The sequence below is a fragment of the Agelaius phoeniceus genome, chromosome 3 (genome assembly GCF_051311805.1).
Source record: "Agelaius phoeniceus isolate bAgePho1 chromosome 3, bAgePho1.hap1, whole genome shotgun sequence".
In the NCBI taxonomy this organism is placed as follows: Eukaryota; Metazoa; Chordata; class Aves; order Passeriformes; family Icteridae; genus Agelaius; species Agelaius phoeniceus.
The window spans coordinates 5,894,368-5,909,981 of record NC_135267.1 but is presented as its reverse complement, the minus strand read 5'-3'; the positions used below and the strand labels follow the sequence as shown (position 1 = coordinate 5,909,981).

The following is a 15,614-nucleotide window of genomic DNA, read 5'->3' as shown; positions in this document are numbered from 1 at the left end:
ACAGAGCAAAGCAAACAAGCCAAGAGCAAAAAGGCTGTACCCTTTTCAAACACTGGATATGCTGAAATAAAACACTGCAGAAAGAGTGGAGCACCTTGTAGGTGATTGGATGTGATCTGCAGATCTTGAAGCAGAACATACTACAGGGCAGTGTAATGCTTTTAAATCATGGAATTAGCCAACAGATTTAGCTTTAGGCTGAAAAACTACAATAAACAGGGTCACTGGATCAATAAAAAAATGTCAGGTCAAGAATTTAGATAGTAAAAATAAGAGCCTCTTTTTCTCCAGCAGCTGCTAAGGTAAGGTGAATATTTTCTTTTGTGGAAAGTGGGAACCAATTTCTCTTCAGTCTTTAATAAAAATGGCATTTCCTTCAAACAGCAATGGAGGCAGTCAGTGCAATCATAACCTTCAGTCTGAAGCTCCTGCCTGACCCTCTGAACAAAGAGCCATGAAGAAAAATCAGTTAGTAACACCACGTGAGTTAATAAATCAAATTGTACTTGGCACTGAACTCAGTAAAATGCAGTTTTGGCAGTAATGGGAAATGCAACTGTACAATTAAGTATGTACCCAAGAGTGGCATTTAACTTGTCAACTAAACTTTTGGGGATTTTTGGGGGGGATGGGGAGAAATTAAGCATTTAAAGATACCAACTTAAGAACAACTCCATCAGAAGTAATACTACAAATCTACTCCTATAAGCAATCATTATAAAGTTATTATTTAAAGGACACTAAACACACAAACAAATAAACTGCTAAAAAATACAATCTCAAAAAAATAACATTTCAACTTAAATAGCAAGTATATGTGTGAGAAACATTATTCTGATAAAAGGTGAACTAGAGGAAAGAAAAGAGGTGATCACAGACAATAGGTGAACTAGACCTTCTGCAAAGACAAACCACAAAAAGCTGAAAAGGCAGAGGCCACCTGCACTTTTATCTGTCCCATGGAAAATACATTTCCCACCCACATTATGTTTCCAGGACTTAACACACAGACATATGGGTTGCTTTTTTTTCAGATACGCTGTTCCCTCCTGTTCACTTCTTATTCCAACACACACTTACGATCTTAATTCTCCATCCAGGTCTTGCTGACGCAGTCTCCTGAAATCTGCATCCAGGGACTGATAATTTTCTTCTGATGTATCATAAAAACCAGGGGCAGGCTTCTTTTCAAATGGAATTTCTGCATTGTAATCCACACCTCTCTTCTTTTTTCTTTTCTTCTGGATCTCAATTCCAGCAGCGCGAAGTTCTCGTCTTTTCTGGAGAGCAGCAAGGCGTCTAAAGAAACAGTAACACCACATGATTTCAAGTGTAGAGTAAAGAAAAGAAGTCCCAGGATATGAAACCAAATGCAAGTTTACCGAGCTTCTTCCAGCTGCTTCTCCCTGGCTTTCCTCTTGGCCTTCTTTCCCTGTGTATTTGCCAGACGTGCTCGAGCCTCAGACAGCATTTCAAGCTCATCTACAATAGCACAAATAAATACAGCAGTGAATCTGCACTTAAAAGATGAGAGTCAGGAAAAAGGTGACATTAAAATCAGAAAACCATCTTTAAAAACTCAATCAATCAATCAGTCACAGGCATTCTGTGTCATCACTAATCTCCAAGTTATTCCAATGTATTTACTGAATCACTGGCCAGGTGAAAAGAAGATTTTTAGGAAAAAAGCTTCATGTTGAAAATCGTATCAATAAGTATCAACACCAAATCAAAATATTTACATAAAGAGGCCCACTGACCACATTAATGAAAGTAAAACTTCATTTACATCTTTATCTGAGAGTATTTTCTTGAAACTTGTTAATTGCATTTACTTCCAGAGCCGAGAGTGCTGTTTTTGTGAACTTGTGACTGTTCGAAAACACCGACTGTCCATTCATGGAATTTTAACCATGTGCACTTTTCAGTTTACAACATTGCTTTGTGCAAGGGAAAAAAAAAGGAAGTCAGGCAGTCCTGTGCTTCAGCATGGGTTCATCTGAGAGGCGTGAGCTGATGGAAAATGATGAAGATAGAGAATGCAAATAAGCAGAGCAGTTGTCAAAGTAAAGAACAGCCAGTCATGGTAACAGATAAGGAGGCAAAAAATGCATCAAGAAAAGAAAAACTGGAAAAGTATAACTGACTGGCCAGATACAGAAATAAGACAAAATTCACAAGTAAATTAATGACCAGGTGGTGGTGGAAAAAAAAGAAACCAAAGTGCAATGGCTGTGTAAACAGAAAAATCAAACAGATCAGATTTCTGTCAAAAATGGAAAACACACTCCTAACTCACCTTCATCCATGTCAATGGGATCTGGCCTGGCAGGTTTGGTTTCTGGATTTGGATCAATTTCTCCAGGTTTCAGTTTCCGAGGATCATCAGCAGTTTCTTCCTCATTGTCTCTCTGAGCAGCTTTGTCCCTTAAAAACACATTGTAGGTATTTGTTTTCCAGCTCTTTGTTTTCCCCCAGACTCATAATAACCACCCCTTAAATGTCTCCAAAGACTGATGATAAAGCAGTACCCTTGTGCTCTGTACTATACAGTAAATCTGTTATACAATTCACAAATGTGGTACAGTTCCATAATCTTAAACAAGACAAGAGAAAGAAACCAACACAGTATTACATTACAACAATAAAATATTATATAAAATACAACACTAATACAACTAGTAAAGAAATCACCTCAGGTAATCTTTAATAATAAAAACAAGAATTCCAGCAGTGTGACAAAATTAAAAAATCAAGTTTTATATGATGTTTTTTCTACTCAACCAATTACACTAGAATTAAGAATGCTCACAAGGGAAAACATCACATTCTTTCTCTTCTCGTGGCCAAAAGAAACCCCTTGTAGGAGAGATGGTATCTGCACATTCAGCCATTTCAACATGTTTTATGTCTCTTTACTTTCTCACATACCCACTCCTGCTGATCAGCCAGTCAAAAAATGCCCAGACAGCCTAATAAAAGCATAAATCGAGGCAATCCCTTAGCCAGAATGACCAGGAACAAGAAGAGATACACCTATCTCTATCCAAGCTGCTCTCCAGGTTCCAGGAGCTTCTTTCAAGCTAGACACAAGTGACTGAAAACAATGTTTAAAGATTTGCTTACAGAAGGACTCAGTCAACTTGAAACCACCCTAATTTACCAAAGGAGAAAGGAATGACACACTGCTACAACTCCACAGATTTTTTGGGTATTCTTGGCTAGACTTTCCTCTAGACAAGCAGAAACTCACAGCAGAAATTCATAGTGTTCCAAGCACTGTGCAGCAGTTCTCCCAATGATGGGGGCAATGGTTCTCCACTGGGTTGGCATCAGCTTGGCCAGGTGCAACAGCTTCTCCTCCTCCTCCCGAGACCACTCTGTCTTTTTGATGCTTGGGTCCAGCCATTCGTACCTGTAGTAAGGGAAAAATTAAGGATGACAGATCCAAGTTATTTCTTAATTTGTCTTCAAGAGGGTTTTCATGACATGTGTATTTGAGCTTCAAAATGTATTATTTATCCAGTACTTTTCATACAGATACTGCCTCTTCTTCCTTTTCCCATCTCTATTCTGGCAAAGTAAAGAGTCACAGAATTTATCCTGAAAATAAAAGTTGCAACTATCAAAGATAGAGAAATGGCAGAATTGTTTGGTCTGGAGCCTTCAACAATTATCTTACAAATACCCAACTGTGCCAGTATTGTTATCTCTACGATAAGTATTCTATTAAATATGTACTTGAAAAAAGCAAGTCTGATTCTCAAATACATTTATGCTGCATCAGTATTTGCATCAGTATAAAGCTCCTATTTTTCAAAAAATACTAAATTTCACAGTGCAATTTCTTAATGTTTATTCTCAAGCCAAACTCCCATTACATGAAATTAGAAAATTATATGTAAGAGAGATTAGTATCTTACAATTTTACTTCCTTGGCAATATCCACTGATTAAAACATGTTTAAATAAAGGGAAAAACTAAGGTTCATAATTTAAACTGATCCTGCATTTGCTAACACTGCAGTCACTGGCAAACAGAAAATCTGGCTATTTTTTTTCAACTACTTTCAAGCAACAAAAATTTGAAGTTTCCATGATAAAATCAAACTGTTAAAACTGTTGTTGGTCTGTGGGCATAAGTTAGTCTGTGGTAACATTTTTTCCTACATTTCCACTAATTATGAAGGTCATATTCCCAGGCACAGCACCTCTCACTCACCATCTGGCTTTGCACTGCTTTGCTGATTTCCTGTGCAATAATGAGGCAATTCGAGACCACTGGTTCTTGCCATATTTCATAACAGCTGCTTTCAGAATTTCATCCTTGAAAAAACCATAAATAAATACTCTTATGGACTGCAAAACAGAAAGTCTGAGCTCAAACAAAGGAGAACACGGTAAATTTCATGGGCTGTCCCAGAGGAAACAGCATAACACACCATAACACTGTTACTTCTGTTCCATTTTATTCTCAAGAAAAATGAGGATTTGTATTTCAAAGGTCAATGAAATCCATAAAGATTAAATGAAATAGACACATGATTATTGTTCCAAACTTCATATAGCCAACAGAATTTACCAAATGATTATTTTCAATGCTCTCTAATGCATTAGTGTTTAAAGGCTCTGTACATCTTCCCTCAAGGACAGCAACTGAGGTAAGGAAGTGTTTGTCTGGTAATGACATCACAACTGGGAAAAAAGTAGAACTGGCAGATATTCCTGGCTCCTTGTTTTAAATAATACCATGAAATTATCTATTTTTCACATTTTAATACAACTGGAATAAAAATGTAATACATTCAGCTTGGGAGCCAGGTTGTTCACCTACAATGAAGTGTGCACTGAGTTTGATCAAAAGCCAGAATTGCAATCAATTGTCTGTCAATCCATCCATCAATCCCTCTCTCCCTTTCTTCTCTCCCTTTCTTAATAGATGGGTTCATTATTTCTGGTTTATTCAGAAAAAGTGGTATTTTAAATGCATTAAAACTATTCTTACAGCCCTGCCAACCACAGATGTCCCCTCTCCTGTACCCAGTGAGAGTTCAGTGAGTCTGACACTGACACCTCCCAGGGAACAATAGCTTTAACTGTGAGCTTATTTATCTGGCTTGAGCTGCTACAGGCAGCAATTCATGTGATTACTGTTCTGAAAATAAACAATAAATCCTCCCCTGTGTGGTTTTTTTTTTAACTTACTTGGTGCTCTATGGCACACAGGAGCTGTACCAGTGACATGAACAGGTTTTTTTGCCTGTAATGGGTCATTTTATGAATGACTTGGTATCACCTGATTCCCCTTTCTCTGTCTTTAATGCTGTATGTGTAATCAAAATGTTAAAAACAAAAAGAAAATCCAACACCTCTTTTATCTCTGGTACACAAAGCCCGGTGAACTAGGGATCTACTTGCCCACTGGAACAGGCTCCTCAGGCCAGTGCCCACAGCCCTGAGCCTGCCAGAGTTCAAGCAGCATTTGGACAACGCTCTCAAGCACAGCGTGGGGTTTTTGGGGTGTTCTGTGCAGGAGCTGGACTTGATGGACCTCGTGGGTCCCTTCCCACCCAGGATATTCTGTGATTCCATTTAATGCACTGCTCTTTCTCTTCAGCTGTCACCAAAATTTTTCAAGTATGGAAGACCCTAAGAATGGAGTGAAGACAATGTGAGTTTTCCTGTCCTCTGCTGACCCCAAATTTAGCTGCCTCCTGGCACACCACTGATACAGCACAAGTGCTTAAAAACACACACAGCACATTTTATCTTCTATTACTTTTTCCTCACTGTTTCCTGGAACCATGTACGTGCCTGGTGTTCACAGTATGCAGTGACAGAGTTCTGTATTGTACAGTGCCAGGTACGTCCTCTTGCTTTCAACATGCAGCTAATAAAACTGACATCCTTGATTTCTCATGTTATTTATTTCTTTTTCATGACCACCTGTGGTTCTAAAAGCTTGTGATAGAATTGGAGGGGGGTTATTCTTTTTTGGAACAGTAATTTCTGTGTACAGGATTCTTGAGGCTGCAGATGAAGAGCCCACACACATTGACAAGAAACACACTGAAGTTGCACCACGGGTTTAGATTAGTTATTAGGATTTTTTCTTTCCATGGAAAGGGTGCTAAAGCATTGGAACAGGCTGCTCAGGGTGGTACTAGAGTCACCATTCCTGGAAGTGATAAAAAACCAATGGATGTGGCACTTAAGGACAGGTTAAATGGTGAACATGGTGGTGGTGCTGGGTTGATGGCTGGACACTTGGTGATCCTTAGGTCTTTGCCAATCCTAAAAATTGTATGACTTTGCCTTTGTCATTTCCACATTTGGAAATATCTTTAAGGGCAAGAGACTCCTGCTGCCTCATTCCCCTAGAGCATAAGAAACCTGCCTATGCAGTACAGGTCACACTCTAGCCTGTGAGAGGGACATCTCCAAGCACAGCACAGCCCATGCTTCCACTCCAGGGGCAGTGGGAACAATTCCTCTGGGGAAGAAGGACACAACACACACATGGCTGAGCTTCCCAACCTGCAGCCCAAGGGATAAAACACCAATGTGACCTTGTGACCTTTGCCTACTGGAAGGAGGAAGGCACAGGTTATTGGGGAATGTACCCAACACAGAGCCAAGGAGTTAGAGAATCAGTTAGGTTGGAAAAGACCTCTCAGATCACTGAGTTTAATCTACATCTGATCACCACCATGTCAATGAGGCCATGGCACTCAGTGCCACATCCAGGCTTTCCTTAAACACCTTCAGGGACAGCGACATCATCACCTCCCTGGGCAGCCCATTCCAACACTTAATCATCCTTCCCTGCGAACAAATTCTTCCTAACGTCCGACCTAAACCTCTCCTGGTACACTCTGAGGCCATGTCCTCTTGTCCTGTCACTTGTTGCCTGGGTACAGAGCCCGACCCTCACCTGGCTCCACCCTCCTGTCAGGGAATTGTGGAGAGCCAGAGAATCCCCCCAGGCTGAGCCCCTCCATCTCCCTCAGCTGTTCCTCATCGGACCTGTGCTCCAGACCCTTCCCTGCCCTCGCTCCTGTGGTTCCCAACCCCTCCGATGTCCCGGCACAGCGGCTCCGGCAGCCCCGACCCTGCCCCGGGATACCCCAACCCCGGAGCCCCCGCGCAGGCGCACACGGCACCCGCCCCCTTCCCGCGCCTGCGCACCAGTGAGGGCTCCCCCACCCCCCCACACCTGCCCGGCCCTGAGGGGGGACGAGGGCTCGAACCCGCCGAGTCTTACCTCGGTGTTCCGCCATACGCCGCCTTTAATCATAATCCGCGGCATCTTGGCGGCGAAGGGAGGGGGGGACGAACCCCTGGAGCGAGAGAATGGAGAGGGGGCGGGAGCGCCACTGGTGTCAGCGGGGCCGGCCGAGAGGGCGCACGGTCGCCCTCAGCTGCGGCGGATGCCGGGGGCGAGGGAAGCGGGGCCGGCTGCTCTGCCAGAAAAGCGGGAAGCGGGTCCGGCGGCTTTTCCAAGGGAAGTGAGGCCGCTGCTCCTCCAGGGAAGCGGGTCCGGCCGCTTCGCGCATGCGCAGCCGCCCCGCGTGTCCTGAGGCGGCGCTCCGCGCTAGCGCCCCCTGCCGGCCGGAGGAGCGCACGGCGGAGGGGCCCGGGCGGCGCCGAAAGGAGGAACTGTGGGCGTTCATTAAACTCTTCAAATTCCCCCAGGGGACGCTAAAGGGACGGCGGAAAGAAATCACATCTCCCCAGTTTTTTGTTAATTTCAGGAAAAAGCCCCATGCGTTTATGTGTGGAATAAATTCCTGGCTGTGAGGGTGGCGAGGCCCTAACACAGGCTGCCCAGAGAAGCTGTGGCTGCCCCATCGCTGGTGGTGTCCAAGGCCAGGCTGGATGGGGCTTGGAGCAGCCTGGGATGGTGGAAGGTTTCCCTGCCCATGGCACGGGGTGGAACGAGATAATCTTTAAGGTGCCAATGTAAAACTATTCTGTGGTTCTACAAGAGAGCAACATTGATAGTGTTGCTCTCTTGTAGAACCATAGAAAAGTGCATTTGCATATTAACACACACACACCAAAGGAGTGTATATAAGCTACATACTTGAATTTGGGGAATTTTCATAGGCAGGTACTCATGTCACTCTCAAGAGGTGAAAGATTGAGTCTCAGGGAGTGGGGATCTCAGCTCAGGACCTGTCACTGTCCCTCAGCTGTGGTCCCCCAGGGATATCCAACCTGGGAGCTCTGTGGCTCAGAGAGGCTCCACTCAGAGGGAGGTGCTGGCCTCAGCTCGCTGCATTCTGGAGAGCTCACACGCAGGTCTAAAATACCCCTGCTTAGAGAGTCACAACAGACTTGGCTTTGCTCATAGCAATTTTCCACCCTGGCTGTAATTCAGGTTGATAACTTTCTCTGCAAGTTCAAAACCAAAAATGTTGTTCCTCCTGGGTGGTTATTTGGGTAAGAAAAATAAGTTCCCAAAGGCTCTTAAAACCCAGAGAGCTCCTTAGCCAGCCAAGTTCTTGGGAGCAGACAGTGTTTCAGATCAGCTCAAGAGGAGCTCAGCTCAACTTGTCAAGGCTAATGAGCATTTCTGAGACCACAGTGTGGCCCAAACAGGAGGATGCACCACCAGATCATACAGGTCTCACTCACTATTGTTCATTTACAAGTTTAACTTGTATTCATTTAATTAGCAGATGCACAGCACGTGAAATGAAAGCCTTTTGCTCAATTTGTCTTGTTACATTTCCTTGCTTGGTCCAAATTCAGGATATGTCCATGGAGAAAATTATGAAACCTTTTTGGTTTAAATAGGAAACTTCATAGTATGATTTAGGAAAGGCTTTGATTTTTGTTTAAACTGCAGGAATAAAAAAAATTACACTTCTAGCTACCAAAAAAAATAATTCCAACAGCAGCCCATGTCTTATTTGAAACTGAATATGCCTCAACCATTAAATTTCACTGACTTAGCAGACTGGATTACCTTTGAAACCCCAAAAATCCAGTGCAGTGCATAAGGAACAGAAAGCAACATCAGGAGTCATCGAACTGCTTATTTTTATTAGAGGCAGTGGCTAGGAATAATTATTTTTATAAAATCAAGCTCTAACTGAAAGTACCTTCTTGTTCTTACTTAAAACTTGAAAAAACTCACATTTACAAACTCTTTCAGAAATTTACTGCAGTTAATTTATCCCCCTAAACCAGGCTGTTTTCATCATTGGTGTACACCATGCTTTTAAACAACAGTGCTCTATCAGATTTAGCCTTTCTAGTCTCACCTAATAGAGAGGCTTACAATTCCTTCAGTATTTTTGTTTTCTCTTTGTACCTGTTCTTTTCAAATCAATGATCAGAGTTGTAACATAACACAGGTAAAAACGCCTCCAAGCTTAAGTAACCATTAATATTTCCCAGAAATGCTTTTCTTTCTTCATACAGGATAACATTCTTCTTTCTCACAACTGGATTAGGTGGCTCCAAGGTCTAAATCACCATGGTTCAGGCCCAGATATTGTCTGACTTTACTGAAGCTGCAAAGAACTAGATCACTTGAATGTCTTTGCTGATCTGGCCTTAAATACATTCATCTGTCCTTGAGTTTCAACCCATTATTGGAGAATTGTCCTCCAAATCACAAATGGCTGCAGGGGTCTGGAAGACAAGCCCCTGCTCAGGAAGGGCCACCCAGAGCTGGTTTTCCAGGATTATATCCAGATGGCTTTTAAATATCTGAAAAGAAGGGAACTCCACTACCTTTCTGGGCAGCCCTTCCCAACCTGTCTCCTATGTTACTCTACAAGACATCCGTATTTCTACAGAAAGACACACATCCAGAAGCAGAAAAAAAAGCACTGAGTTCCGAATTTACATTCTCTAAATTAAACCACAGGTTTGTTGTGCTGCTCCGTGGACTGAGCTGTAGCATTGGGACAGTTTGCACCAGGCCTTTGCTGTTGTCTTTCCTCACACAAGGGGATAACACACTGTTATTAAAACCACTTACCACACTCAAAGAGTTCCTAGCACTGCATAACTCCAAAACAAACAAAGATTTGTCTAGATTTGAATATAAATTGGAAGCAGCATCCATCTGGGTTCACCATACCCTGCACCAACTGCTGCATAGTACAATGGTTCTTACACACGATATTTTAGACTAAGAGTAAAGTTCTTAAACTAATTTTAATTTCAGATACTGTGAAGGTCTTCAATGTAACTAAACAGCATTCACAATTATTAGCAACTGCTCGTATTAACAGAAGTCATTTGGAAAGTGTTTCATCTATTTTAACAAACAACACAGTAACTACCAACCTGAGAAAAGGTAAGGCATTTTGTACTAGATTAACATTAGACATTCACATAAAATTGAAGAGTTAAAGATTCCCAGTATCATAAAATAGATGTTTCTGGACATTACCATTTCTGTTGGACTACTCAAAAAATTATCAAAACTACAGACAAGGTAACAGCTTAATAAACATCTTATATATACAGACACATGTCAAACATTTCAGTATCACAATTACCCAGTGATGACATGCATATTTTGTTTCTGTAATTTGGTGAGATATTATTTTCTTCCCTCTTACAAGTATTGCAAAAGCACCTGGGAGTAAAGGAGGCAACTTTCAGCAGATGGGAGGTAGCATTTAGCCTCCTGATGCACTGATAATTTTATATGAAAAGTTATTACTACAAAATATAACATGCCCTTCCTTCCCTCCTGTTTCACATTATTTCAGTTAGAAAAGAGATTTTTTTTTTCTTACTAAATTTTTACAAGAAAGTAAGTGGTGCAGAATAACTGCTTAAACACAGATGAACACTGGCCAAAATAACTGACCTCTACTGAAGCAGTTACTCAGGGATGAAAAAGTGTCTCCGAGATCTTCAGCACAGCCTGTGCTAGAATGGATGTTCCCAGAAACACCTGCAGCAAACCAGTACCCCAAGTGTCACTCTCTTGACCAAAATGCTGCATGCATCCATTACCAACCATTGTTCTGGGCACAGCAAAGGAACATAAAGCCATGAAAAACTCGGGACATGCAAACCTCTCCAAAACCAAGCAGCAGCTTCCAATTCTCAACCTCACATTCCAACGTCGTGCCGCTGCTTATGCTTCTCCAGCAGTTTTTTGGTGGGCAGCACCACATTACACTTTGCACACCTGTACTTCTTTTTGTGTGTTTTAATGTGCTTTTGGAAAGCTTGTTTATCCACCGTGGAGTACCTGCACCTCCTGCAGTGCAGCTTGAGGTGAGTCAGCCAGTGGCGCTTGAGGTGGCTGGAGGTGCGGAAAGCCAGGGAGCACTGCCCGCACTGGAACGGCTTCTCCCCCGTGTGGATCCTCAGGTGCAGCTTCAGGTTCCCGTTGTGGGCTGTGCAATAGCCACACTCCTCACACCTGTATGTCTTGACAGGCAGCTCCTTGTGCTCGTAGAAGCAGCCAGGAGAGGAGGTTCCCTCCCCGGTGTGCGAAGCCAGGTGCTGCTTCAAGGACAGCCATTTGTTGGTCGAGTAGTCACAGCTCGTGCACTTGAAATGCCCCACGTTCAAATGCGTGAGTCTGTGCCTCTTCAGGTGACTGGAAGTACGGAACTTCTTCTGACAAACGGGGCAGCTGTAGGGCTTCTCACCTGTGTGAGTTCTGATGTGGAGCTCCAGGTTGCTTAAAATGCCAGTAGCATAGCTGCACTCTGAACACTGATATAATAGTGGCTGACTTTGTGCTTGCACATCATTTGCTGTGCCCCTCTGAACACCTTCCTGAACTCCCCAAACTTCTGAAACAAGCAAGGAGCTGTTTGAGCCTTTGCAGGAATCCAAATCCCTTTCTGGGTATGTGCCTCTCTGGACTTCACGATGCAATTCAAGTTTCTCTAAACACCTCTCTGCAAAGAGGCAACTTCCAAACTCCTCTCCATTTTTCACATGAAGAAGGCTGTGTTTCTGCAAATGGTTTGATGTTTTAAATGTCTCATTGCACTCTTTACACACGAATGGTCTTTCATCCGTATGTATCTTTAGGTGCAGCCTGAAGTTGTTAGGAACAGCAGTAGCATAACTGCAGTGCTGGCATCTGTATGTTTGGAATGTATTTAAATTAGAAGGATGTCTATCCTCCAAGTTTTCCACAAAGTTATGAAATGAAGCATTATCTTGCACTTGTGAATGAGAGGTCTCTGACTTGAAGAAAGGCTCCTCTTTGTAAGTGATGGTGTCCATTTGGTAAGAGGTCCGAGGAACTTCTGATCTGTTTCCAGCAACAGCCAAGCTGTTGCTTCCTTGGCTGTTTTCAAGGAATTTCTTTCTAGGGCATATTTTCTTATTGTCCCACACATCACCTTCTTGCTCAAACTCCACTTCTGAAGCCAGGATTCCCCTACCCAAACAATCATTTTCTCTACCAAAAAGAGAGTGAGAAACATGTCCCGGAGAATCACCATCAGCTTTGCCTTTTGTGCTTGCACAGTATTTATTGCTCTGACTCCTGTAACCATCAGCCTTTAACTGTTCATGAAATTTCTTGTGAAAGCTGAGATGTCCCTTGGTGTAGAACACCAGGTTACATTCATCACATGTGTAATTCTTTGGAAGATTTTCAGTTCTCTTTCTCCCACTCAGGCAGTTGGGTGGCTGTGCTTGGCACGTTTCTGTCTCTGCATGTGTCCTCCTGTGTCTCTCCAACCCTGAGGTGCTGGTGAATGCTACCTGGCAGAGCTCACAGCAATATGGTTTATCCCCTGTGTGGACATGGCTGTGCCTCACCATGCTTGCAAAATACAATGAAAAGAAGGTGCAGAACCTGCACTGGTAGAGCTTATAGCCAGCATGCCAGTACATGTGATTTAACAGGTAGGACAAGCTGCTGCAGGAATAATCACACTGAGGGCACTGGTAAGGTGGTCTCTCCTTGTGTCCCTTCATGTGATGTATAAAACTCCTAGGACTGGATGAAACAAAGAAACAAATTCTGCAGGAAAAGCTAACTGGCACATCCAGAGGTGTAAAGTCCCTTTCAATCTTAATGAAAAATTTCTTGTATTTACTTTCTTTTTTCTTGGTCTCAGATTTTCCTTCAGATCCTTTCTGCCTCCCTTTCCTCGCACTTATTCTATTTTTTCTTGCCTTTTGCAATCTAGCAATCTTCTTATGAAATTTAAGGTGATTCTTAAGATTGAAAGAAAAGAAAAAAGTTTTTTTACAAAAGCAGCATTTATGTATTTTCTTATCTTTATGAGCTGAATAAATATGTTTCTTCAGGTGTGCACTGCATTTAAACACAGAACTACAAAACCTGCACTTGGAACTCGATCTTTCATTCTCCTTTGCAAAACAGGATGTTTTAGGAAGAGGTGTGATGGTCACACCATCATTCAGCCATGTTAAACCTTCTTGCTGGCTCTGGAACTCTTCTGGGCTTGCATGAGAAGAAACAACTTTTTGTTGCTGGTATCTTTTCTTAGGGAATGGTGTTAACATCTTGTAAATATGCTCTCCAGTAGTATTTGTTTCAGCAGAAGTAGAAGCATTCATGTCAGGTTTCCCTACATCTTCTACATGTTCCTTAAAAGTAGAACATTCATTAAGAAATGGATCAGGACAATTGTAGGTAAATTTCTCTTCTTCTTTCAAGCCATGTTCCAAAGGAGAACTCAGAGTTTCATCTTCAAATTTGCTTATTTCCCTGTAATCAATTTCATCATCTCCATTCTTTGAGGAATCAGAATCTACAAGGAGATATAAAAAGTTAACATTTCATACAATCACAAATATTCATTATTAATTCATAGTAATAATTCCAAATTGCCTAATGACTTGCTTGCTCTTCATTACTTTGCTTCCTTAGTTCCTCTCTCCAATTTTTTCCCTAATGCCTCTCTTCAAGCTCCCCTCTGCCCCCAACATTGAAATGTTGCTCCTAGTTAGAAGCCACCTTCTCTCCTACTATTTTCACTCAAGACTCTGAATTTCACAAGACACCATCACATTCAGAACACCTTCATGGCAGAATTCCTATCCAAGTACTAACACCAAACTTTTCTAATGCTCCATTCTCACAAATACCAGGCTTTTTCTGCATTTTTATTTTGAGAACATTTCCCTGATGAAAGGACACCCTTGTTCTCATTGGAGAAGAATGACAAAATTTTGTAGTTTCACTGCCTTTCACAGGAGTCTGTGAAAGAATTGAGCATACTCCAGGCAATATTCTCCTTCTGTTGCATTTATGAATCTAATTCAAAATACTTACTCTAAAAGAAATTGATTTCATAGCTTTTCTATACATTTATTTATTTCAAAAACTTGAGGTTTCCCGTATTTCTTAAACTCATGCAATAATCTCATTAATATATTACCTTCCATTTTAACAATTATCTCAAATTCCTTGTGGAGTTCTGCTTGTGTCTGTGGACTGCCGTCAAAAAGAACACTTGCAATACTGACAGGTTCTTCTTCATGTTTGAGTGCCACTTCCAATGTCTGCAAAGTGTCAGCTCTGTCACTGTCAGCAGAGGAGAGGACAGGAGGAATCCCCCGAAAGCCATCATTATCAGCACAATCTTCTCCATCACTGCATTTCACTATCTCTGGAAGCTCTGTTTTACAAGATGATGTAGGTAACATGAAATCTGGACCATATCTATCCGTGTCTGCATCATGGACATCACTTAAAGATAATTTCGATGTGTTACACACACTCTCAGCAAGCCATTTCTCTTCGGAGTACTTAATACAATTTTCTTCATTTGAAACAGTCTTGTTTGCATCCCAATTGCCTACACTGCTGCTGTCATTTGAAGGCTCCACTTCATTTCTTAGGCAAATATTGTTGTTTAATTTAAACTCCTGCTTCACTTCGGGAATGGACGTTTCCTGGTCATTATCATCATCCTGGAGAAAATCCTCATCGCTCAGCACCAAGACAGTGATTGGCAGCACAATCTCAAACACCTCGGGCTCTGAGAGGAGAAGTGGACATAAATATCGCAATTCCCCCCAAAAAAACACAAAAACCCCGAAACACCTGACGGCACCGCGTCCACCATCATCCCCACGCATGCCCAGTGCGCATGCGCACGGCCCGGCGGGCCCGCCAATTCCCCCCGCTCCCGCCGTCCCCACTCTCCGCGGTCCCTCGGGCACCGCCGCTCCCCCGGGAGCCGCGCTGGGTCCCTGCCCAGGCCAGCAGCACCTACCGCTGTCGGCGGCCGGTGGCGGGATCCGCTCCGCGCCCGCCTGCGCCACTCCCAGCTCCGTCGGCATCTCCGGGCCGCTGCGCCGCGGGACTCGAACCAGCGGCCGGGCGCGCCTGCGCAGGGGGCGGGGGCGGCGCCGCCGCCGCCTCCCGGCTTTGAGGGAAGGAGGGGGCGCGGCCTCAGGAATGTGTGGCCTGGGACTCGAGACTTTGAAATACGCCTTAAAATTCAGTTTTTAACGTGCTCATAAGTGGTTTTAAAACTCCATTTAATCACCCACCTGGGCTAGGGAGACCCCCCCAGCCCTGGGCAGAATTATTCGGATGCTCTGCGAAACCTATTCCCGGTTTAAGCAATTTTGATCGGTTGTTACTTCTTTTCCTGTAAAATTAGATCTCAGCTAGTACCAATCATA

The 15,614-nt window shown here is 43.0% G+C and overlaps 2 protein-coding genes across 2 annotated transcripts in view; both read right to left on the bottom strand.

Annotated features, from left to right (window-relative positions):
- CDC5L (cell division cycle 5 like) overlaps positions 1 to 7,562 on the bottom strand; it is a 31,786-nt gene extending 24,224 nt beyond the window's left edge. Inside the window, exons 1-6 of the mRNA XM_054629696.2 lie at positions 7,264 to 7,562; positions 4,222 to 4,325; positions 3,254 to 3,415; positions 2,300 to 2,427; positions 1,383 to 1,482; positions 1,081 to 1,299 (exon numbers count right to left, since the gene is read on the bottom strand). Of these exons, the coding sequence (XP_054485671.1) occupies positions 1,081 to 1,299; positions 1,383 to 1,482; positions 2,300 to 2,427; positions 3,254 to 3,415; positions 4,222 to 4,325; positions 7,264 to 7,308 (758 nt within the window). The 5' untranslated portion in view covers positions 7,309 to 7,562. The remainder of the gene's footprint in view (positions 1 to 1,080; positions 1,300 to 1,382; positions 1,483 to 2,299; positions 2,428 to 3,253; positions 3,416 to 4,221; positions 4,326 to 7,263) is intronic.
- Positions 7,563 to 9,030: 1,468 nt separating this feature from the next.
- Positions 9,031 to 15,315, bottom strand: LOC129118927 (uncharacterized). Its single transcript, XM_054630552.2, has 3 exons — positions 15,200 to 15,315; positions 14,360 to 14,962; positions 9,031 to 13,729 (listed from the first exon to the last, which is right to left on the bottom strand). The coding sequence occupies exons 1-3, from the start codon at positions 15,264 to 15,266 to the stop codon at positions 11,088 to 11,090; spliced, it is 3,312 nt and encodes a 1,103-aa protein (XP_054486527.2). The 5' UTR covers positions 15,267 to 15,315; the 3' UTR covers positions 9,031 to 11,087.
- Positions 15,316 to 15,614: the final 299 nt, after the last annotated feature.